Below are 23,945 nucleotides of genomic sequence, written 5' to 3'. Positions count from 1 at the left end.
ATGCTCCTCTTGTTCCAAGCTCTTTGCTAAGCCCCAACAGAAACAGTGCTGCTTATCCACTAGTCAAGAGATGTAAAAAGCTAAACTGTGTTTGGGAAGAAAGGAGGGGAAACACCTATATGTGTGTGTGTGTGTGTGTGTGTGTGTGTGTGTATGAAATTGTGCACAGGAACTTCAAATAAGGTTGTGAGCGGTAAAAAGAAAGAACTCTCTACTGTAAAATCAGATTTCCACAGTTATAGTCACATGCACATTCAACACACATTTAAACCACATGACTTTCCCCAAAGGATCCTGTAGTTCTCTTACGGCTGCTGGGAACTGTTGCCTGGTGAAGGAGAAATTACAGTTCCCAGGATTCTATGGGGCAAGTCATGGGCTTTGAATGTGCTCTGCATGGATGGTGTGGATCTACCCATTTGTTAGACAGCCTGAACAAGCTAACGTAAGACATGATTTGTCAACAAACACTGTTTCTCAGTGTGTGCCCATGTGTGGAAGCTGAGAACCCAAATGAGAAGAGGCATCAAAGACAATATTTCTTAAAGAAAAAGTAGGGAGAGGTACATTCCAAAAATGTACTTGAGGATCCACTTCTCTTTATCCTATATTTGTATAGTGTTGTTGTGACCCGCCTTAGGCAAGACTGTAATCCAGTGGTAGGTCCCGACCCACTAACTGAAGACCAATAAAGTTGGTTAGATGGACCAACTTTATATGTCCATATAATTTCCTTTGTCCAAGGCATATTAGCAACCACCCAGCACCCACACACACAAAGGAACAAATCTCTCAAAGGCAAAAATATATTTTAATTTTCACAAAACATAATAATTTGATATTTTAAACCTTCATAAAGGTGGGTGCATATTGCAGGCTTTGGGAATGGGGATAAATTATATATGGGATCCAGCCGTAATAGGATTTCTTTCTTAATCCAAATATACATACTGAACTGAACCAAAAAAGGGGACAGAAATGTCCAGTGTGGTAAGTCAGTCTTATTGCTATCTGATGGTTCTGAGATGCTTCAGGTTGTTCTACAAAACAAAACCACACGGGATGCTTTCCCTTCTCCCATCACTGAGTGCAGTGGTTCATTGAAATGCAGTGACACAGAAACACTGTTTGAGGGAACTTGCTTTAAAGAGTTTCGTTTTCATTTGCATAGGAAAACTGTGAGAGAAGTGAAAGAAGGGGAACAAAAGCCAGCTTTTGAAAATTTCCCCAGAATCCCTGATGATCCAGAAAGTACTTGGACAAGATGAAGTATAAGACATGGGGTGGCCCTTGGGGGTCATCCCCCAACATGAGCAGACTCTCTTCAGCTGGCCTGGCCAAGCACCATCACATGAGCCAACCGCCTGCATGAAATTCATTGCACTGTTTGCTCTCTGTATATCTATGGAGATACAGATATATATAGATACATAAACACAGGGATGCATGCCGCTTTGCTGAAGGAGTTCCTGAAAAACATGAGAATCAAAATTTTAATCATGTATTTGTTGCATGTTCATCCCAGCTCATTATTCATTTATTTTTATCCCAGTTCGTAACGCTGGCAGCTACCTTTCAAAATGCAGTCAAGAACTTAAGCAAAGAATCAGAACTCAAGGCAGAAATGTAGTCGTTTAGATTTTATAAAGCCTGCTCTATCCAGTTATCCGGGACACGAGTGGCGCTGTGGGTTAAACCACAGAGCCTAGGACTTGCCGATCAGAAGGTTGGCGGTTCAAATCCCCACGACGGGGTGAGCTCCCATTGCTCGGTCCCTGCTCCTGCCAACCTAGCAGTTCAAAAGCACATCAAAGTGCAAGTAGATAAATAGGTACCGCTCCAGCGGGAAGGTAAATGGCGTTTCCGTGCGCTGCTCTGGCTCGCCAGAAGCAGCTTAGTCATGCTCCATAAAGCGAGATGAGCGCTGCAACCCCAGAGTCGGCCACGACAGGACCTAATGGTCAGGGGTCCCTTTACCTTTACCTTTACCCAGATATCCAAGGTGGTTAGTAACAAGGAAATCAGAAGCAAAGGGCTTAAGAATCTCATTTTAAATAAAAGCTTGAATAAAAACGAGTCTTCCAAATAATCCCCAGACTCGGGCTTTTACAGGCCTTTGGAAAAAAAGAAGTGTTAAAAACTGGGAAAGGACTATAGCTTAGTGGTAGAGCACTTGCATGCCCAAAGGCTCAGGTTGAATTCCTGACATCTCCAGCTATATGCCAGAGAAACTCCTTTCAAAAATACTGGAGAGCTGCTGCCAATCAGTGTAGACAGCACTGAGCTAGATGGACCAAAGGTTCATTTGATTCAGGAGACCACAGCTTCTTACATTTTATGCTGCACAGCAGCCACAGAAATACCTCTTTATGTGCCGTTGCAAGTATGGCCAGTACATAGAGACAGCCACAGAGAGACTGTTTTCTATGCTCCCAGGACACATTCATATAGGAATAATGCTATCCCACAGTGGTTATGAACTGAAAGTACACCTGAGCTACAGGATCAGGAATGAAAACTGATGTAACTACAGCAAACATACAAGCACCATGTGTGAGTTAACTGTGCCATTCCAGAAAGCCACAAGGGATTAGGCATTACTGCTGGGGCACATATTGCTATCCCTATGCAACACTTGGTCACCTGGTGATGTATCCACTTCTGTCATTGTACCAGCACACATTCATGTACCTACATATATATTTATCTGTCAACCCAACCACTAACAGAATTGGGTCACAAATATTATTTTGTGTACAGGCTGGGGGTGCCATAGAAAAGCAGGTTGTGTAAAGAGACAGTATAACTAGAAAAGCATTGAAAGTAATTTTCTACCATGTGATACACTTGGTTCAATCGAAGTTTATCTTCATTATTCTTCAACCTCCTGTTCTTCCTCTTCCTCCTCCTCTTCCATTTCCTCCTCCGAATGGTCCCTATTCTTCAAAGGGTCGCTGAATTCAAAGTTTCCTTCTATGTCCAACACCTGTAGATGTTTCAGCCTCTGGAATGTGCTTTCTTTTACTGCATTGAATGCAATCTTGTTAAACCTTGAAGATAAAAAGAGAGAGTTTCTGGTGTTGGAACTTAACCCCAGGGTTGCAAATAGGGCTCTCTCCAGGGGCTGGATTCAACTAAGTAGTCCCACTAGCCGGAGCCAGTGCAAGTGCTCCTGTTTGTACAATTCTCCTCACCCCCAAGTCCCCTCAATCAGCTGTGGGGACGTCAGGAGAACCACCAGGAGAACACATGCAGGAGGAGTGAGGGGGGAGGTTGTTCCATCATAATCAAACTGTTATTAACCCAAAGATCTACCAGTAGATCCCAATCCACCTTCTGGACAATCCATCTAGTCTCCGAGACAGTTCGCAAAATTTAGTGATGGCTCCCAACTTGGTTGACTAGTCATGATTCAGAATGCATCTGGATACCAGTTGCTGCAGAACATGATTAGGGACGCGGGTGGCGCTGTGGGTTAAGCTACAGAGCCTAGGGCTTGCCGATCAGAAGGTCGGCGGTTTGAATCCCTGCGACGGGGTGAGCTCCCATTGCTCGGTCCCTGCTCCTGCCAATCTAGCAGTTCGAAAGCACGTCAAAGTGCAAGTAGATAAATAGGTACCGCTCCAGTGGGAAGGTAAACAGTGTTTCCATGCGCTGCTCTGGTTTGCCAGAAGCAGCATAGTCATGCTGGCCACATGACCCGGAAGCTGTACGCCGGCTCCCTTGGCCAATAAAGCAAGATGAGTGCTGCAACCCCAGAGTCGGTCTGGACCTATATGGCCTGGACCTATATGGTCAGGGGTCCCTTTACCTTTACCTATGATTCAGAGACTGCTATCATGCTCATGTTCTGCTTATAGGCTTCCCATAGGCATCTAGTTGGCCACTTCTGAAAGCACAATCCTGGGCTAGATCGAATTTTGGTCTGATCCAGTAGAACTCTCCTTATGTTCACATCTGGATTAGCAAAAGTAATCTGAATGTTTGGATCGTTGGTCATTTGTACTCTGGTTACCTGCAAAGGGCTATGGCCAGAATTCAACAATCACACAGCTAGGTTCTGCATGACCAAGAGGGCTTTAGACTTCTTGAATTGCATCTCCTCATGCCACATAATCAACCGCTTATAAAACAGAGGAGACTCTTAATGATAATTTTAGATACAACACTGAGTGGGTGGTATGCCGTTGTTCAATTTAACATGCAACAAATCCCACCAGGCCTGTCTAAACACTTTAGGTGTTCCAAAGAAGAGTTTTCTCAGCCTTGCCCTTGACTGGATGCATCTCGGTCAGGCAGGGGAGCCTTTCTTCTGGACTACAAACCTGAGATAAATTCCCTTTATGTTGGGTGTGGATTCAAAGGCATCCTCTGGCACTGTGGTAATCTTGTTGCTCTGGAGGTACAGATACTCTAGAGATTCTGGCAAATCGGATGGAATAGAAGTCAGCTGATTGCCAGCTATGTCTAATATCTGAAAGGAAAAACAGAGAGCACAACATTAGTTGAAAGTAATTAATGGAAATCAGTTTGCTTTGAAATGGGCTAGATTGATTATACTGTACAAAAATGTTGAGTACCTAGGCACTTGAAATTTGTGTAAGCAAGAACTCTTTATGCAGGTTCTGCCAACACGCACAGGGTCTGGAACGTAACCCCCATGCAAAACAAGCATTGTGTGTATTGTTTTGGAAAGCACAAATTAGGTAAGGTCGCCTTTAAGTGTGAACTGAAATGGATTTCTCCCCTATTCCTAGGGAAGTCTCTCATCCTAATCAATTACCCTTCCTTTTGGCCCACCTAATGTTGGACATTTGTATTGAAATGTGGCTATAGCAACAAGTGAGCAGCGGTCCCAGCTTCCCTCCTTGGTTGCCTCTGCATCAGCTTTCTTCCTCTTGGCCCATTTCCTGTAGCTTTGTTCTGACAGCCTAGCCAGCTGAACAGTAACAGCTGCAGCTGCTGTTGAATCTGCAGCACGCACAACAGTGTTTGGCATTTGATGCTCAGAATTCTGAGAATTCTCAGAATTCTGGACACGTGATTAGGGCACAGGGAAGAGAATCGCCTAGTGACTTGTGACTTCAAACTATGCATTTGAAGTTTGATTGCTCCTACTGTGGACTTGAAGGGCTTTTCCCCAGGCAAAAACTTGAATATTCTCCAAACACAGATACAGTGGTACGTCAGGTTACAGACGCTTCAGATTACAGACGCTTCAGGTTACAGACTCCACTAACCCAGAAATAGTACCTCGGGTTAAGAACTTTGCTTCAGGATGAGAACAGAAATCGTGCTCTGGTGGCGCGGCAGCAGCAGGAGGTCCCATTAGCTAAAGTGGTGCTTCAGGTTAAGAACAGTTTCAGGTTAAGAACGGACGTCCGGAACGAATTAAGTTCTTAACCCGAGGTACCACTGTACTAACCTCCTGAGTGAACTGTCTCACAGTAACCTCTCCAGCCTGGGCCAGTTAAGTCGTTCATGAAGAGCACAATTCACATACTTGCATGAAGCATTTTTACAGAGAAACAAATGTTATTATAGAAGAAAACACTTGTTTACTTGCAAGTAAGTCTAAGTCTGCATATACACCATACATTTAAAGTCCATGACTTCCCCTAAAGAATCCTGGGAACTGTAGTTTGCTAAAGTGGGGAGGAGGGAAAGGAATTGCAGCTCTGTGAGGTGTAGAGATGGTGGCGAAATGTGCTACAAGTGGGCTGAGGACTCAACCAGCCCAGAGTTTGCTTACTTTCTATCTTTGTGAAGTGGTCTTGCTTTCAGTGACTTCCTGCAGATTGTCTCAATATCAGATGTATTTTTATTTTTAGACTATTGTTAACATTATTACATTTTTTCTTATATTTTTAGTCAGCTACCACCACCGTCAAAGTTTGATCTTAACTGTCTGCTAAGTGGGTACAGCTGAAATGTGTATTCACTTTAACTTCTGCCTCATTGATTGACTGTTGAGGTGATGAAGTTAGCCATTAGCCAACATTAGCATTGATCGTATGGTAATTCAACTCCAATTAACTTACATCATAGGCTATGCAAGGTTCAAGTTAATATAAAATTTATGATGAACATCAGGAATTAAATGAATATCCAATGTGTGTGTGTGTGTGTGTGTATTTATGTATATATTAATAAGAAAAAAGGAACAGCCCATGGGGAGATAATTCCACCTAGCAAGCTGAAATGTTTGCACTGACATAATGATTTACACATAGAGCAATGCTGAATTCCTCCCAGGCTGATTTTTTTCAGGACTGGTGATGTTAAATGATTGTGATCATGAAAAATCCACCCTCAGTCTGGGAAAGTGTCGAGTGAGCAGATCTTTGGGGGCTTAAAAATTGCTCCTGTTCTTAGAACAAGCGTCATTCTTTAAACGGTGTCATTGTCTGTCTTCTCAGAAATTTATTAAACAAACAATTCCCCCCTCCAAATCCTATGGGTATAGGCAAAGCAAAGCTCTGCAAAAGGCAGTGCTCCAATTCCCCCCAATTTCCCCCAATTCCTACAGGGCCTTACTCAAAAGAAAATGAGCTAAATATTAAATTTATATAATTAAAGGAGTCTGCCTTGCTGAAGAACATTCCAGACTGGAATCAGCAGACTGGAGAAGCAGCCAGAAGTTCAAGCTCTCACACCAAGATTACTCAATATATTTGGCTTTGGAGAAACAGAGCTGGAAATCACGCAAAAACATCTTTCTATGAAAAACTAGTTCAGCCAGTTTCTGGCTAAATATGCCACTTGGGCACTTTTGCTTTTTGGTCCCAACTGGAGCCAAGAAAAGCATTGTTTAAAAGGCAAAATAAATAATAATAAAACCCATGGTTGACACCTAAACCCATATTCATTAACTTACTGTTTCTCACCTGTCTCATCTGGCAGGGGTGGGGGTGGGGCAGTGTAATAATCTGCATCTTCAATAACCACTAACTTTTTAATATAGATTGCAAGACCACAAAGTTTTGTGTGTGTGTGTGTGTGTGTGTGTGTGTGTGTGTGTGTGTGTGTGTTTTAATGAACTACAGAGCCTAGCGTGTGAGCCATTTTAACATATGCCCTCCTCTCTACCGTTTTAACCAAAGTTACAGACAATGCTTCCCCAAAAAGCTCAGGTTCAGAATCTGGGGGGTCTCCAGGAGAGTTTAATGGCTGTGAAGCAGCCACCAAGAATGTATTTTCATATAACTCTGGTTCTCTAAACTTTATGCCAGTAAGACCTTCTCAATAGATCTTTATGGAAGAGCAACATAAGAAATCTGTGCAGATGCTGGAGTCTTCCATTGACCATCCTGTCTCAGGAAACCAGTAGGTTCTAGAGCTGAACTTAAATATCTCTGAAGACACCTTTTCCTGAGAAAACTTCTGATATTTTTCTTCTTTTCATATCTGGAAACAGCTCTACAGGCTTGTCATCTGAGTGAAAAGTAGAGGTGTAAGGAGGCAGTGACTTCTGTCCCATCCTGGGTTCATTGCAGTCAGCACTGTTTCCTTTGCACTACAGTTCAGCTTTCACTAAACTCTATGTTATTATTTGTCTCACTATCTGCTGTGGCCAAAACTTAGGAAATTAATTACATAATTAATTTAAATGCATTTCATTGGAAGGTAAATGACAAACACTATACAGCAAATAATGTAATAATGTACGTAACATTTGTGTACAGAAAAACCCAATGACACTGAACACTGCTCATATTCACTTACGTGATTTCTGTTTCTAACCTCAAATGAACATGCAAACTGTGGGGATTTCCACTCTTGTTTCTGATGGAATTCTCCAACATCCCATCTGAAAACCAACTTCCAAAACATATAGCTTTTCTGCACCAATACTATGCCATCCTGGTAGAATTTCTTACATCTGTAACTAGCCCATTTGGACCAATCTTCAGATCAGAGGAGATAAATATTTCCCAGTTCCCTGTTTCCATTTCCTTGAGTTTTACACACAGTGTTCACTCTGATCCAGAGATTCACAATCTTAGCTGAAAACTGTGTACTTCTGCAAATGAAGTCCATTACCTCAAACCAATTCCAAATTTAAATTATTACACTTGAAAACTCATTTGCATGTACTGTTAATCATATAATTGCTAGTCTCATAAAACAAACTGGAGGCCTTGAAAATCTCTCTTTGAAATGCTATTGTACAACACCAACTGTTTGTCTCTTTATAATTCTTGCCACCCATTTTTTTGCATCTCAACACACCTATGCCTTTATGTACTGCCCTTAGATCTTGCCCCAAGCTTCCAGATTCTGTGGTGAAATAACACAACATTCTACTTCCTTTTCTTTTCATAGTAAGTATACTTGCACAATTCCTTCTGTCTGCAAAATCTATTTCAATTACGGAAGTTGGATTTCTTTGCTGATGTAATGACTTTTTTCTGTGTTTATGTCTAAATGAAAGAGTCGCACAATATCAGTGATATGCTTGTACCTTGAGACTGGTGAGATCCTGCCACGACCCACTGTATATTGAACCGACTTTCAATTTGTTGTTGCTCAAATACAGCTCCTGCAGCTTTGACATCCCAGATAACGTGCGCCTGGGAATAGAGCTGATCTCATTCACTTTCAGTTTCAGGCTTAGCAGGTTCTTCGGGAAGCCGTAAGGCATGGTATGGAGATTATTGCCTGAAAGATCCAAAGATTTCAGTAGCCTCAGCTTACGGAAAGCCTCTCGATGAATTTGTGAGCTGGTGATCTTATTGTAACTAAGGTTTAGCTCCTCCATAAAATAAGTGGTAGCAAAATCATTTCTGTTAATTTCCGATATCTGGTTGTGAAGAATCATAAGAGTTTTAACCCGTCTGGGCAGCCCACTGGGGATCTTTTCCAGCTGGTTGTTGTACAAGTGGACTGTGTGTAACTTCTTCAGGCCATGGAAAGCCTGAGGGTGGATCCCCCGGGCCTTCAACTTGTTATTGTGAAGCAGAAGGTATTCCAGGTTCTTGATCTGGGTCAAGACATCCCTGCCTATTGACTTAATTGCATTCTTCTCTAGGTGGAGAAGGACGATGTTTCGAGGTAAGCCACTTGGGATCTGGGAAAGGTTATTGCTGGACAAATCCAGGTACTCAAGGCTTGAAAGTTTCCTTGGAAGAAAAAGGGGTGAAATGAATGTTCTTAGTTAAACATTTTTTTAAAAAATGAATTGAAATCTATAAAGTGGGGTGAGAAACTTGTGCCCTTCCAGCTGTTGCTGGGCTCCATCTCTCACCATCCTTGACCTTTTAGTTTTAGGCAAGCTTGCTGGGGTTGATGTAAGATGGGGTCTAACAATATCAGAAGAAAGATTAGCCAATTGTTGGGTTCCATCAGCCCCAGATAGCATGGCCAACAGTCGGGAATGATGGGCGTTGTAATCCAACAACATCTGGAGCATATCACTTTGGCTACTCCTGATCTGGGGTACAAACATGATCCCTACCCTTTGTATAAATCTATTGAGCCTCTTGCTCTATATTTCCTACCCACTGAGCTTGCAAATCATTGTCGCACCAAGGATCCTACCTTACATCGCTGCTTAAATTTGTCACACCCATTACTGTTCCAATACTGGAAGTGAGACAGCTATGAAAAAAATCTTCAAGCAGCTAGAACATGGAGAGGGGGAGGCAAGGGGGGGAGGTGAGTTTTGCTCATATCTTCCACATGTTCCATTTAATGATAAAACTAGACCCACCTCCACTTTATAGCCTAACCTAACAACTTAGTAGCTTTTCATTTGAACTTAAGTGTTCTGCAAAAACATTTATGCTCCCTCCTCTAACTACTCATATGATCTACTGAAAGACCTCCATAGTCATTAAGCCATAGTTTCCCTTTATATCCCAGTCAGGAAACTGTGGTTTAATCGTCAACTCTAAACTAGGAAACAAAATCAGAGTTTGATTCTGGGTGCTTGGAAGCATAGAGTGTGGGATTATTTTCCAAGCTTTGCATTGGCTCACAAAATGAACAGTTGTTTTCAGAGATAACTTAATCGATTTCTGAGTCAATTCAATTGCAGTGTCTAACAAAAATAGAGGAAAAGTTATTCTCATATGCAGCCCTGTTTTGGGTATTAAAAAAAAAAGTGTCAATGATCATATGTTGATAATAACGTTGTGCGTGCCAGCACAAAATGGATGCCTTGGGCAGCAAAGAAAGAAGAGGTGGCAGTACTCCATAATATCACAAAAACACAGCTTATAGGAAATTGGATGTGTTGTAATTGTTCTTAATGTGTTGACAAATTATTAAAAAAATAGAATAGCTGTAAGGCAACATGTGGCTGACATCCACTAAAGAAATTAACAGGCTCACCAAAAGGTTTCATTGTCCATGCCCTCATTTGTCAGTTTGTTGTTCTGCAAATACAGCTCTCGAAGTCCTGAAAGCTCACTAAACGCTCCTTTAGGAATCTTCTCCAATTTGTTGTTCTGCCATAAGAAACACAGGAAGTAGATTATGAGTTTGTTCATCCTAACATCATAGTCCTCAAAGTACAGGGTGGACATCTCTGAGGTGGTACAGTGATATTAGAGTTGCCAAAAACAGTTTTCTGCAGCTAACAAATGCCTGGATAAATAGAAATGTTTTCAAATTCCTTCTGAAAATTAATAATGATGGAGACAGATGCACCTCACTAGGGAGGGCATTCCACAACTGGGGAACCACCACTGAAAAGGCCCTGTTACAGGTCAGCGTCAACTGGGCAGCCTCTAGTGGCGGTACTACCAGCAAGGCCTTCTCTGCCAGTTGTAGGGTCTGAGGTGGTTGATATTGGGAAAGGTGCTATTTTAGCTACTTGGGTCCCAAGCAATTTGTGGAAGTTGATGATGATGATGAAGATTTATATGCTAGTACTGACCCCTTGAATTTGGCCAGTACAGTGCTTTCAGGACCTGTGTCACATGGTCCCATTGAAGTACCCCACTTTCCAGCATAGCAACTGCATTCTACGCTAGCTGACAGCTACTAGCTGCAGCCTCTAGACAGCCTTCAAGGGTAGCCCCATGTAAAGTGCATAAAGTAGTCAAAGCAGGTCACTAGATTGTGCACAGCTGAGGCCAGGCTATGCCAGTCCAGGAATGGCTGTAGCCGGCAAACAAGCCTACACTGGGCATAAGCACTCCTAGCCACAGAATACCTCAGATACTCTTGGGCAGAGAGCACAACCCACAAACATGATAGACAGAAAAACAGACCGACAGCTAGATAGACATGTGATGATTTCAAAGGAATCAGATTTGCAAAGTGTGAGTTCCTGCTATGTAAAGAAACACAATCCCATCCCCAAGGAGAAAAACTACTGTAATAGAACTGTCATTTTACCTTTAGATGTAGTTTATACAGTGCTGATGGTAAATTCTTTGGAACGTATTTTAAGAAATTGCTGGACATGATCAAGACCTCCACATTATCAGAACCATTGAACATGCTTTCTGGTAACCCAGCATCTTCCAGTTTATTGTTGTGAAGGTACACTGACCTACCGGAAAGGGAAATAGACTAAGTTGGGAATAAGTACAGATATAGCTACTTGGTTTTGTTTCATAATGTTTTCTGAAAATGACCTCTAAAAACTGTTGATCAGGAGCTCCTCCTCACCTTGTTGAGCCTTGCGATCAATTGTGAGGGTGCAGATGGGAAACCTAGGGGGGCTGGGCTGAGCCCCCAGGTCATGTTTCCTGCCCTTGCCTTAAATACAGGCTGATGACTGCTACCTATTGCCATCCTTTTGGATGTGGGGCTACTAACCCGCCCTGGTTGCTGGAGTACTGAGAGCCCTGAGGCCTCCTAAGGAGCCACTCATTGCTTTTCATTATGATCCACTAGTTTTATTCCTTCAGATCCTGAACCTTAAAGACTACATAAGACTGAAGCTCTGATACTCACCTAGTTTTTTTATTCCTGCCGCAGTCCCAATAGAAAGCTTTAACCCCCCCCCCCCAACCAAACTCCCTAAACAGAAGGTAACCTCAACTATAAATTGTGGAGGAGAATTCTGTATCAAAGTTCATTACTAGATAGAGAAAATGTGGTCCTCCAAATGTTGTTGTACCCATCAGTCTCAGCCAGCATGGCCAATGATCAGGCATGATGTGTGCTACAGTCCAGCAAATGCTGGGCCATATACCTGATCTATGTAGTCTTCCTTATTCTTGTTTATGAAGTATTCGCTAGCAAATCTTTGAGGGGTGATGTTGGGAACCTCTACTCCTGAACAAACCGACCACAAAACCAATGAGCTGAATTTCTGTTACAGTATTCTGAGACACTTTCCAGCACAATTGCTATTTGCATGCAAACGACATCCAGCAGAAGCCACCAGAATTAATTTGTCTTCAAAGATAAACAATTCTCTTCCTCCGGCTACAATTTGTAGGCCGCAAGTGGTTTTTACTAAACAATTGCTTCCCCCATCTGCCACAGAAGCAGTATGACATTCTCCCTCTTACAGTTGCCTCTTAACCCCTCTGTTTACCTCAGGTTTGGCTTCTGTCCGAATGTGAGCTCATAAATCTTAGTGAGATTATTGGCTGCAAAATCAGCACTGATCAAGGTCCTCGGGAGGCATTTCGGAGCCGCCGTGAGCTGGAAAACAAAATATGGTGCCAGAAGAGGATATTGTGGTCTGAGACACAAGGCTTCAAACCGCCACCATTGCCAGTTTTGCAACAAAAGATTATCAGGCTATTTGTTTCAATGAGGAAACCTAACAAGGTCAAGCTCCAAAAAGTGGAGCTCCCTCACAGCAGTGAGGATTTCTGTCTTCCTCACAAATATAAGTAAACACTGTAGGAAACAGTTAATTTTTTGTTTCAGCATCCCTGGAAGGAGTTTTGTTTGTATTGAGACATATTTTGTTTTGTTAATATTGGGGGGAAATAGTGAATTCAGAGAGTAAATAAATGTTATGCTACATTTATAATCCTTTCAAGAAATAGTTCAGTGACCTTTCCTGGAAAAATCTCATGAGAAAACAAGAGTATATGACAGGCTCCCCCTCTGAGTTTTCATCAAATTTCTGAAGGGTACTTCTTCTCACGCTATCTTTGAAAGACACAGGTTTTACTTTGTGAGCTGTAACCTTGTCTGCAGGCATGTTGGATTGTAATGGACAAACTATGAATATATTATTCAATATTTATTTAGTGTCTGTTGGAAGCTGAGCATTGTACAGAACAGAGGAAAAACATTGTGAAAGAAATAAAATTATTCAGAGAGAATATGCTTTTAATACAAATTTGCTTGCGGAAAATTTAAATGTGTGCTCTTCTAATGTGGTTTATTTTCAAAATTCCTACTTATGAATCCTGTTAGTTTTAAGATTTTAGTACCATACTGTATTTGACAAGGTGATTACTTAATAACATTGCCAATAACACAAGGCTGGGGAACTGGATCTGAATCGCTTTAAGTTTTAACATATATTATCAACAGGAAAGACCCAATAAAAATAAATAAATTAACAATGAGTTGGGGAATTAAATTCTGGAGATTCAAATTGCAAATGTGTGTACAATATTCCCACTATTTTTTTTTTTTTTTTTACGTTCAGCTTATGTAACTTTTAATGTTTTGCTTTCACAGCCAAAACGGTACTACCAAAAAAAATGTATCAGCAGGCTCAGTGAAGCTCCAAGGTTTACAGAAGTACAAAAGCAATTTCAAAGGGGGGGGGACCCCTGAGGTGAGGGTGATTCACCCCAAACAGTCTAATGAAGACTGAATATGCTCAGTTTCCACAGAATGCTGGTTGACATTTTGGGACAGAAATGGAATCCAGGAGAAGGGCATGGCAGGCTGCCTGGCATCCCAACCAGAAACACTCCACGCTGCAACATTTTGTTGCAGGTCCCACTTCTAATACTGTTTCAGAAGTTACATTTTCTCAGATGAATTTTAGATTTCCTGCTACAGAGATTTTTATTTCCATTTGGCATAGGTATATATATTATCGTCAAGCCTTATATGTGGTCTTCTAGTCAAAGTTGCCAAGCACATAACAGTACATGATCCTCATGAAAGCACCCTGTCTCCAGCATATCCTTGCCCTCATGCTAAGTATGGGCCTTGGCTTTACTGCACTGTTTACTTCAGTGTCCTGGTTCTCAGTATGTTCACCGTGGTTCTGAATATGTAAAGCTACCAAGCTATGTTTGCATGTGTATACCATCTTCAAAGTTTTGCTTCTATTATTCAGACAAAATTTTCTTCTGCAGCAGGAACAGGGAGGTTAATGGCCATTTTATCACATAGAGCTGGGGTGTGTGTGTGTGGAATTGGACAGAAACATTCTGGAATATTAGTCACAGCCTGGCTCATGTTCTTCTTTTATGCAGCTGTTCACTGCCAAAACTGTTACATGGAAAATTGCTGTAAATGGGAGGAAAGGACATGATGTTACTGGAGAAGCAGTTTGATACTGCACCTAACCCACAACAGGGTAAACTCATTTGAAAGAGTTGGTGGAGTCAGTGCAGTTTCCTTTGATACAATGACCACTCAGATTGTCAATGATCAGCTACTGCTACACCAACACAGTCGGTGCTGTGGAAAATGGAAGTTTCAGTGGCCACAGCTATGGAACACCATGAAACTGTTTACTGCTGTCTGTCTGTAGCACGTCACGGTCCCTACTGCATCTTTAAAGTTCTAACACTCTAAGCCAAAAGAATACAGTTGAAAAGCAAGCCACTGTCAAACTACTCTTTAGTTACGAAGAAAGGGATGATTTGGTCTCTTTCATGTCCATTTCACAGGTGCTTTTTCATAAGTCCGTTCTGTCTTGTTTCTGAATTCATCTGCATTTCTAACTTTAAAACGTGTGCATTTAAATAAGTATTTTTCAACATATTTTCTGACAAAATATTCATTTCCAAATGTATTTTGTTCTGAAATGGGCATTTCATAAGTTTTATATGTTTTTCGAGCCAAGAATTGCATTGCGACATAGATCCACACATTCGTCTCTCTGGGATCAGTCAGTTCATGCAAATAATGAATTCCTCAAGCAATACTAAACGAAGAAACTAGGTGAAGTGTTTATCTCAACCAAGGGTGGGGAACCTCCAGCTCGGGCCAAATGTGACCCTCTGGGCCTCTCTGTCCAGACCCCATGCCATACCCCTCATTGATTTTGCTCCACCCACTCCTTGTGTGCTCTTGCCTGCCCAGTTTGTGGCCTTGAAATGTCATCACTCTTCTTATTTGCCTGGGTGGAGATGGGGGTGTGTGGGTGTAAAATCCTGGGAATACAGTATAAGTACAAAAGAAATATTTGTTGCTCCCACCACGGTTCCCCATGAGGGAATGTGGCTCTTGGCTGAAAAGGGTTCCTGGTCCCCAGTCCATACACACATAACCAACAGCAGCTCTTGTAAGACCACATTTGCTTACCTGATTATTGGCAAGATACAGGTAATTCAAGTTCTCCAGCTGGTCAAACATTTCTTCTGGAAGTCCTTCAGATAGGAATATTTTGACAATTAGTACCCCTATGAGCAACTAAAGGATTTTAATCTATGATCATCATTCTTTCCCTTTAAAAAATGACTAGAAATATCAGATTCGTATTTAATTTTTATCTTTACGTAAGTTGGAACCCAAAGAGATACTTTAGGCACACCCAAAGGTTTCACCATTTCCAGTGAGAATTTCTTTCATGTTTTGAGCAGCAGGTCATTCCAGATTACAATTTGCTTTTGAAAGTCCCCTCAGTTTAAAATGTAGCTTCCTATGCAGCTCCCCCCACCCGCGCCCCTAATATAAGCCCAAAGCCCTCTTTGACACATAGAACTAGCTGTGAGCATGCTTGCATCCCAAAATAAAAACAAGTCGTTACAAAAGATGTGGATTAGACTTAGCCTTTAAGGGTCTGCAGAGTAGGCTGTTGTAGGTTAACATTTGTGCTTGTGTCCATAATCAGGGTACTATTTTCTTTTTGTGGTGAAGCATTTTCAATGGATCTCTAAAGACCGACATGTACATGAAGCCCATGCTATCTGGCAATGCCTGCCCACAGACAACCAAAGGTCTCCTATTCTCTTAAATGTGGTCTCCAGTAAAAGGCTTTTACTGAGAGCGTAGACCTGAAGTTTCTCCACCAACTGAATTTTTGGAATGTTGCTTCCTTCACGTAGAAGGAAGCAACAAGGTGCTTCCAAACATACGCTTGGACTGTTACCGGTAATTGGTTTTCAGTCCCAGACTTGAACACACATAAGCACACACCTGGATTCTCCTCAAGATTTCTTAATTGCAGCAGCATAATTTGGGAAGGGGTGCGGTTAGAGTTAAGCTATAGTGTGGATGTGACCTCTGAAAATTATGTCAATCTGCTTCAAATCATCCAGAGACAAAGGCAACACAAAGTGTTCCACCAGCATCCCTCTCTGCTCCTTTCCTGGCTTCCTTGTTAATTGTTTTGCCACCACTAATGAGCTGGCACCAGTGGCCATGCTATTGCCTCTGGCTCTTCCTCCCCTCAGCCTCACTCTGAAGGGCCCAGATTTCCTGCGCCATCAGAACTTTGGATAGAGATTTCTCCATCTTGCCCAGAACACCTTCTCTGAATAATCCCCGGCCCTTCCTCAGAGTAAGACAAACAGGAGAGGGAGCAGAGGTATGGCCAATGCTGCCAGTGCTAAATTAGTAGCAGCAAAGCAGTTAATGAGGGGAAGAGGTGAGCAAGTGGGGGCCATGGTGGTGGCAGAGAGGGGGAAAGCAGGGAATGGCTCTGCAGAACTACATATATAAAATGTGAGTAGCTGTGTGGGCAGGCAGTAGCTGTCTGGCAAGGCCAGTGGGTGAGGGGGAGGGAGGCTGGGAATGCAAATCCACACAAACACAACCATTGCCTGAGGCAAGTGCCTCATTTTGTCTCAATGAGATCTTACCAGAAGTTCCCAAACCGCCTTCTGCCTGCCTTAAACAACTCCACAGTCCCTGCACGTGCTCTCTCTCTCTCCCCACTTCAAACCCCTCCTCAAAACCCACTTCTTCTATGTGACCCACATCCCTTCAATCTTCATCCCCTGCTATAAAAGGTAAAGGTACCCCTGCCTGTACGGGCCAGTCTTGACAGACTCTGGGGTTGTGCGCCCATCTCACTTAAGAGGCCAGGGGCCAGCGCTGTCCGGAGACACTTCCGGGTCACGTGGCCAGCGTGACATCGCTGCTCTGGCCAGAGCCAGAGCCAGAGCCAGAGCCAGAGCCGCACACGGAAACGCCGTTTACCTTCCCACTGGTAAGCGGTCCCTATTTATCTACTTGCACCCGGAGGTGCTTTCGAACTGCTAGGTTGGCAGGTGCTGGGACCGAGCAGCGGGAGCGCACCCCGCCGCAGGGATTCGAACCGCCGACCTTTCGATCGGCAAGCCCTAGGCGCTGAGGCTTTAACCCACAGCGCCACCGTAGAGGTAAAAGCAAAGAACCCCTGGACAGTTAAGTCCAGTCAAATTTGACTATGGGGTGAGGCACTCATCTCCGCTTTCAGGCCAGGGGAGCCGGCGTTTGTCCACAGATAGCTTTCTGGGTCATGTGGCCAGCATAACTAAATCACTTCTGGTGCAATGGGTCACCGTGATGAGTGTCAGAGCGCATTGAAATGCCGTTTACCTTCCTGCCGCAGCAGCACCTATTTATCTTCTCACACTGGTATGCTTTCAAACTGCTAGGTTGGCAGGAGCAGGGACAGAGCAATGGGAGCTCACTACGTTGCAGGGATTCGAACTGCCGACCTTACAATCAGCAAGAGGCTTGGTGGTTTAACACCACAGCACCACCTGTGTTCCTCCCCAGCTATAACTGAGTTCTGAATATGCACAAAAGTGTTTGCCTTCATTCTATCTTTCCCACCCTCTTCTCTCTGTATATCTGTATGTACGTAGCTCTTTTACATATCATGCATGTGCATAGCACCAAACTTATAAGGTTCCGGAAATTAGGGCTTCACAATACTATCAAGAGTTACTTTAAGCCAAGGAAAGAGGGGATCAAATTGCATTTCACTCCTCCTAGTGGGTGATATGCAGTGTTAGTCATTGGTAAGCATCAACATTCCTCCTAGTCCAATGAAAGACAGTGAATCAGGAGTTAAGAGGCCAGTCTGGATTTTTGCAGCTTACCTTTGGAAGTGAGTCTATTATTTTGCAAGTTGAGTGTTTCTAGCCTGTAAAGACGTGCCAGCTCCTCTGGAAAGATTTCTTCTATCTGATTGTTCTGAAAGAAGTGAAAAGATTTATCAGGACCTCGAGGCACATTGGAACATTTCCCATTGAAACGAAAGGGCGCTTCCAAGAATCTTCACCTGGATTTGAATGGCAGGGTCGCTTCTCTCTAAAATGGACTTGTGGGATGGAGCTGTTCAGCCTTCTGCAGCTGCTTTGGAGCACAAGCTTTTGCTTGTGCTGCAGCAAACACAGAGAGAGAGCACAAGACAGAACCAGGCAAATCATATGGGCCAGAATCAAAGAGTTGCTTTAGAGGCACCCAAGAACTTGGGTGTGCCCTCGCAGAATTTTTAAAAAATGAATATTTTCTTTTTGAAGTGCAAACACCCATGTCCTATTTCAAACTGCTTTGAAAACCCCCTTCAGCTCAAAAAGAGGATTGTGGGTGGCTATTATGTAAGCCCAAGCATTCCTTAAGCATGCAGACAAGTTGTGCAGTTCTTGGGATGCAGGCCATAGTGGATGTGGAAGATTACTGAATTTTACAACGTATGTTTGTGCAGAATTTTGTATCCTGACTGATAATATAGCTCAGTGTCTGGGGGCACTTCCAGACTGAATCCTGCAGCCTGACAACAGCAACACTCACATGACGTTAAATTGAGGATGTGGAGGACTTGCACAGCAACCCCGTCTCCCCAAAAGATTGGACTTTTTGCGATAAGAAAAGTGATGGGGAAATACACTGGGAAAGGTATTATAACACTTGCTTTGATGCTACATTATCTAACCTTCAAATAAGTCAGAATGAATGTTCATTAAATAGCTGTCATCTTGTCTCCCTGCAAACAAACCGGGATGAATGTACAGTAAACAGGCTATTTGGAAGCACCCTGTATGACTAGTACAATAAGCTAAGAATGCCTTAGCTCACACTGCACTCTTCCATAAATAGGCCACAAATCAATATTTTCATAATACCTTTTCTTTTAGCCAGACTCGATACCTTTGCTTTAGGCCCTGTATTGTACAAACATCATTACAAACAGCTACAAGAAAACTGTGGGCCTGGTCCCACAAACAGTTTGCAGTCCATGTTTAGTTTTACAGTACCTGTAAGGAAAGGTGGCTTGTCAATTCTGGTACATCTATGGGAAATTCTTTCAGTGAAAACCCTCCACAATCCACAATTCCTTCTGGATTGCAAGTGCATTTTTTAGGACAATCTGGAGTCAAAGAATTACGTTCTGGGTCGATTAGTTCCGATGACTCTTCTGGGAACTCATTGCTGTCTGCATTCTTCCGAGCTTGAATCCTGCTGGAGCTAAGTGCCAGGAGCCATAGCACAGGGAACAGGGACCCGAACTTTAAGTACATTTCCACTGAAATCAAGGAAACATCAGTGAGTTGGGGATCAGTTAATAGCAGCTCTTTTTAAAGGTAGGCTTGAACCTCTACAATGGCACAAAGGAATACGGACATCTGAAAATTCATTTACTACCAGACCCTGAAGATTAAATGCTTGGAAGTGTGGCGTAATTGCTATGTCACTGGTAAGGGACCTCCAGCCCAATGGCTCCATCATGCCTGGGGGTCGGTGGGTTCTGATTTGGCCTGTGAGGCCATTTCACCAAGCCATGCCCACCCCGCCCCATCTATGACAACATACAACTGCACCTGCAAAGAAACAGTCAGAAGTCTTAAAATGCACTTCTGATTGTCCCTTGGCAAGTGGAGCTTGTATTTAATGCTTTTGAAATTTGACACCAAATGCAAGCCCCACTGGGATTCTTTCCACTGAGGAGCTACCAAACCATGGAGACACTCTGGAGTTTAGGAGTTTTGGAATGGGAAATCTAGTCTAGCTGATCCCAGCAGGACTTCAAGCTTTGCTTGGATCTCCTTTCTCAGTTCAGCTTTGCAGATGCCATCAGGAGTTGGGGACCTCAGGGCTGAGGTGAAAAGATTCCCCAACCTGGTGCTAAGTCACAGGTCGACATAGGACGATTGCAAAAGAAGAAGATGCTTAGCTTTCTCCCTTTCCCAAGTGGGGTCACCAGAAAGAAAACAAAAAAGCTTCTTTACCTTAGCAGCTGTGCAAAAGATGAAATGTTGACAGCTGCAGTTTTTCTTATAGCTGCAGCACTAGGATTTGACAAGTGACACCCTCCTCATTTGAAGCTCAGTATGTCCAAGACTGAAATTCTCACATTTCTTCCCATTTTCTCTACTCCTTGTATTCTTTCCTTATCAATTGACAGTGTTGCCATTCAACCTGTTGAACAGGCCTGTTGCCTTTGTTCTCCATACTCAAGCCACAGACACGGCGTGTTGCAGCAACAGACTTTGGTCTTTCAAATTTCAGCAATACCCTGTGTAAGGCCAAAATTCAGAACGCACCCCCTTACCTTCCATTCTGCTCAATCCACATCATAGCAACACCCTGCAGCGCCCCCTAGCTCAGAGCCCAGTGTGGCAGAACCAGTCACGCTGCCCTAAACTCGCTTTTGTTGTGTTGCATCACCTGTTGCAGCATTGCATCCTATCTGTTCCCTTGCAATCACTCTGATCTGCATCTTTCTTGACTAGGCTACTGCATTCTTATATTTGGTCTTGCATTGCCTCACCTTGGTCCCTTCACCTGTATCCTGCACTTCGTTCCCAAAATCATTCACCTCTCATTACTCTGGCCACGTGTCCCCAACTCCTTAAATCGTTACACTAACATCCTGTCTGTTCCCAGATCCAGCACAAACTCCTTGCCCTTGCCACTGCATTATCTTTCTTTTTCACTGACATTCCTAATATATCCCTGCTGCCTGCGAGCTTTGCTCCTCCAGTTCCAACACCTGGGTGGTGCCGCCTCTTCCAATTCTTCCTTGAAACCCACCTCTTCTGTAAGTCCTTTCATACAACCTTCTGATTCTCATGGCTTACTGTAACTCAGCTTGTAACTTTATCCAACCATGTGCAACAGATGGCCATCTGTCACATATGCTTTAATTGAGATTCCTGCACTGCAGGGGGTTGGACTAGAGGACCCTCAGGATACCTTCCAATTCTGTGATTCTATGCCACCAAAACAATTGCATGTTACTTCCCTGTTTATTGTTTTCTCCATTTTCAGAGAGAGAGAGAGAGAGGCTTTTGCCCATAACAACTCAGTAAGCATGTGACAGAGCAAATAGTTAAACCATTGTCTGCAGAATATCCCCAAAGAGGAGGATTTTGTTCTGGCTAAGTTTCACGAACCAGATCCAAGCTGTTTGTTGTCCACAATCCAGTTTCTATCATCAAACCTTAAATGACTTCCTTTTCTGGGAGTGCAACACCCACTACTGCGTATCTTCCTGACATACTGTGTATGCTGCAACAAATTTGTAAATTTCTGAATGTGTCAGATGAGTATTTGATGGCAATTGCACTCACTTTAAAGTGGGAGCATCTCATTTGACCACAGGTGTGCTTTATTGGAGTATAAAGTCATACAACGATTATTCAGTTTTCCTTCTGGCAGAGATTTTCCTGGTCCACACCACTATGAAGCTAGAAGGAACCCATGCTACTGACATCAATCTGTCTTGAGCTTTTGTAGCAGTCACTACTCCGGTACCAAAGAAAGACACTTGGGATAAAAAAAATCTGCTGGCAAGACTGACAAACCCGGCAAGCTATTCTGATTTCTTTTGCAGTTTGAAGAAAGCCTTAAGATGGGTTTCCCCCCTCCTCTTTAAGTTGTTACATAAACTTATCCTAGGTTTGTTGTCTCACTTTGGTTTTGTCTCTGAAGAGAGTCCACCAAAGTTTGGCTCAAATCCTGCGCCTGTCTCAGCAAAGTACAGCAAGCGAGATGTATAAAGTTTCTTCTGCTTAAGAAGCCAAAACATACTGGTTTTGTTTTGAGGTCCAGAATAGCATCTCTGCCTCCCAAAGCCCTGTATCTGCAGCACCGGTGGTGAATTCTGTGCCCAGCAGTGCTTGGAAGGTTCAGGGGTTGTTTTCCAGAAAAAGCAATTAGACATGCACAGTGCCTGTGGCTCTCTTGCTGTAAGGTGCTATTACATGCTCCAGTTAGCAGGTTATGCATGTTTAGGTGTGCATAACGAGTTTTCAAGCAGCCGCGGCAAAAACAAAAAATCGAGGAAGCTGTTCTCTGCCCTCCAAGTTGTCATGCTATTGTCAGAGAGTAAAAAGTGCAGAAAACAAAAACTCACCTCTGTTTAGCTGGTAGTGATGAGTGTCTGGAGAAAAGCGTTTCTCTTGTTGCCCCCCCAAAGGCTCTGCTTGCTCATGCCATGTCAATTACACACTCGAAGCGCCGAACACTTTCCCCCTTTCCCAAGTCAGATCCTTTCCAGATGTGATCAGCAGAACTAGAAAGGGAGAGGGGGGGAGAGAGGAATAGGCAACTCTCTCTCCCAAAGAGAATTTCCTGTCCTTTCCTATGCAGAGAGGAATTTTCCAAAGTCACCATATGGGAAAATGTAAGAGAAGAGAGTGGAAGAGGGGGCAGGAGGCAGAAGAGGAGGGAGAAATTAATAGCTGTATGTATTCAGTGGCTTGGACAAAGATTAAACTTCCAGTCACTTTTTATCAGCACAACTCGTAGGAATAACAAGGAAAAGGAGAGGAAGCAGAAATCTATACATGAGGCGGACGGAGCAAAGGGTTTCAAAGAGTGTGTGTTTTCTCGACAGTCCTGCCTCCTGAACTGTTTGACATTTTTGCCTGACAAATTCTGGGTTCTACATTTTGGTGGCTACCCAACTTGGGTTGCCTGAATAAAGTAATATTCTTGCTAGTTTTTAAGGTGTCACAATATTTTCTCTTTGTTTTTGAATTTTAAAAAGGGAATAGATGTCATTCATTCATTCCTCCTATCCCTTTCCTTTAGGTTTTCGGTATACTGACAGGTCTTTATTATATGAGACTTCAGGCAACTTGGGATTCCCCTCCATGAGACATTTCCCTCCTAACCTGTTTTTGCCACTTTTTCTTTGGGATACCATAATCAGCAGCAAGCACTATCTCCACATTGTCATTTTTTCCATGGGAGAGCTACGTTTTCTCTGTAACGTAACATGATTTGTGAGCCACAGTCACAGCGGCACTTCCAGAGAGCATGCAAATTGAAATGGGAAATAAATTTCTTTCACAGAAACAGCATGCATTAAAAGACACCATGCACTACAAATAATTTCCCCTCTTGTAACCTTAACATACCTGTGAGAAGTCTTCAGGAAACCACTCCCCTTTGGGTCCTTGCTGGGCATCAAAAATTCCTCAGTCTTCCTTTCCCAATTCACATGAGCATTTGCTCAGACTAAAGTCTTATTGTTTCCTCTCCCTCCACCTTCCCCACCCCCAGAATCTTGGCTTACTTTAACTGGAATGGATCCACCTCTGGACCATTAAACTATTCCCAAAAGCTGGTGTGAGGGAAGTGCATATTTGTCTAAAGCAAACTGGCTGCTTGATGCAAAATGACTCAGATCTAAGGTTTATTCTGAACTCTATGACCTCAGGACCACCCATGCAACAGTATCAGAAAACACACACAGAGAGAGACACACACAGACAGACAGACAAACAGACAGAGCGTGTATGGTGAGTTTGGAGGGCAAGGAGGCCTTAAATCAGTGATGGACAAACTTGGCCCTCCAGCTGTTTTGGGACTACAACTCCCATCATCCCTAGCTAACAGGACCAGTGGTCAGGGATGATGGGAACTATAGTCCCAAAACAGCTGGAGGG

At 43.1% G+C, this 23,945-nt stretch overlaps 1 protein-coding gene across 4 annotated transcripts; it reads right to left on the bottom strand.

Moving 5' to 3' along the window:
- Positions 1 to 792: 792 nt before the first annotated feature.
- Positions 793 to 23,559, bottom strand: PODN (podocan). Of its 4 annotated transcripts, none has more exons than XM_079980738.1 (12): positions 23,415 to 23,557; positions 22,406 to 22,564; positions 19,305 to 19,573; positions 18,147 to 18,240; positions 15,418 to 15,482; positions 12,500 to 12,609; positions 11,347 to 11,503; positions 10,336 to 10,451; positions 8,465 to 9,122; positions 4,326 to 4,474; positions 2,836 to 3,050; positions 793 to 1,469 (listed from the first exon to the last, which is right to left on the bottom strand). In XM_079980738.1, the coding sequence occupies exons 3-11, from the start codon at positions 19,566 to 19,568 to the stop codon at positions 2,873 to 2,875; spliced, it is 1,791 nt and encodes a 596-aa protein (XP_079836864.1). In that variant the 5' UTR covers positions 19,569 to 19,573; positions 22,406 to 22,564; positions 23,415 to 23,557; the 3' UTR covers positions 793 to 1,469; positions 2,836 to 2,872. The 4 variants fall into 4 exon arrangements, with proteins under 4 accessions (XP_079836864.1, XP_079836865.1, XP_079836866.1 ...); XM_079980739.1 differs by having other exon boundaries at positions 22,406 to 22,633; positions 23,415 to 23,498; XM_079980740.1 differs by lacking the exon at positions 22,406 to 22,564 and having other exon boundaries at positions 23,415 to 23,494.
- Between the last annotated feature and the right edge of the window lie 386 nt (positions 23,560 to 23,945).

The sequence above is a fragment of the Podarcis cretensis genome (assembly GCF_951804945.1).
Source record: "Podarcis cretensis genome assembly, chromosome: 6".
Taxonomy (NCBI): domain Eukaryota; kingdom Metazoa; phylum Chordata; class Lepidosauria; order Squamata; family Lacertidae; genus Podarcis; species Podarcis cretensis.
The sequence above is the reverse complement of the archived record's forward strand: the minus strand, read 5'-3'. Positions and strand labels throughout refer to the sequence as shown.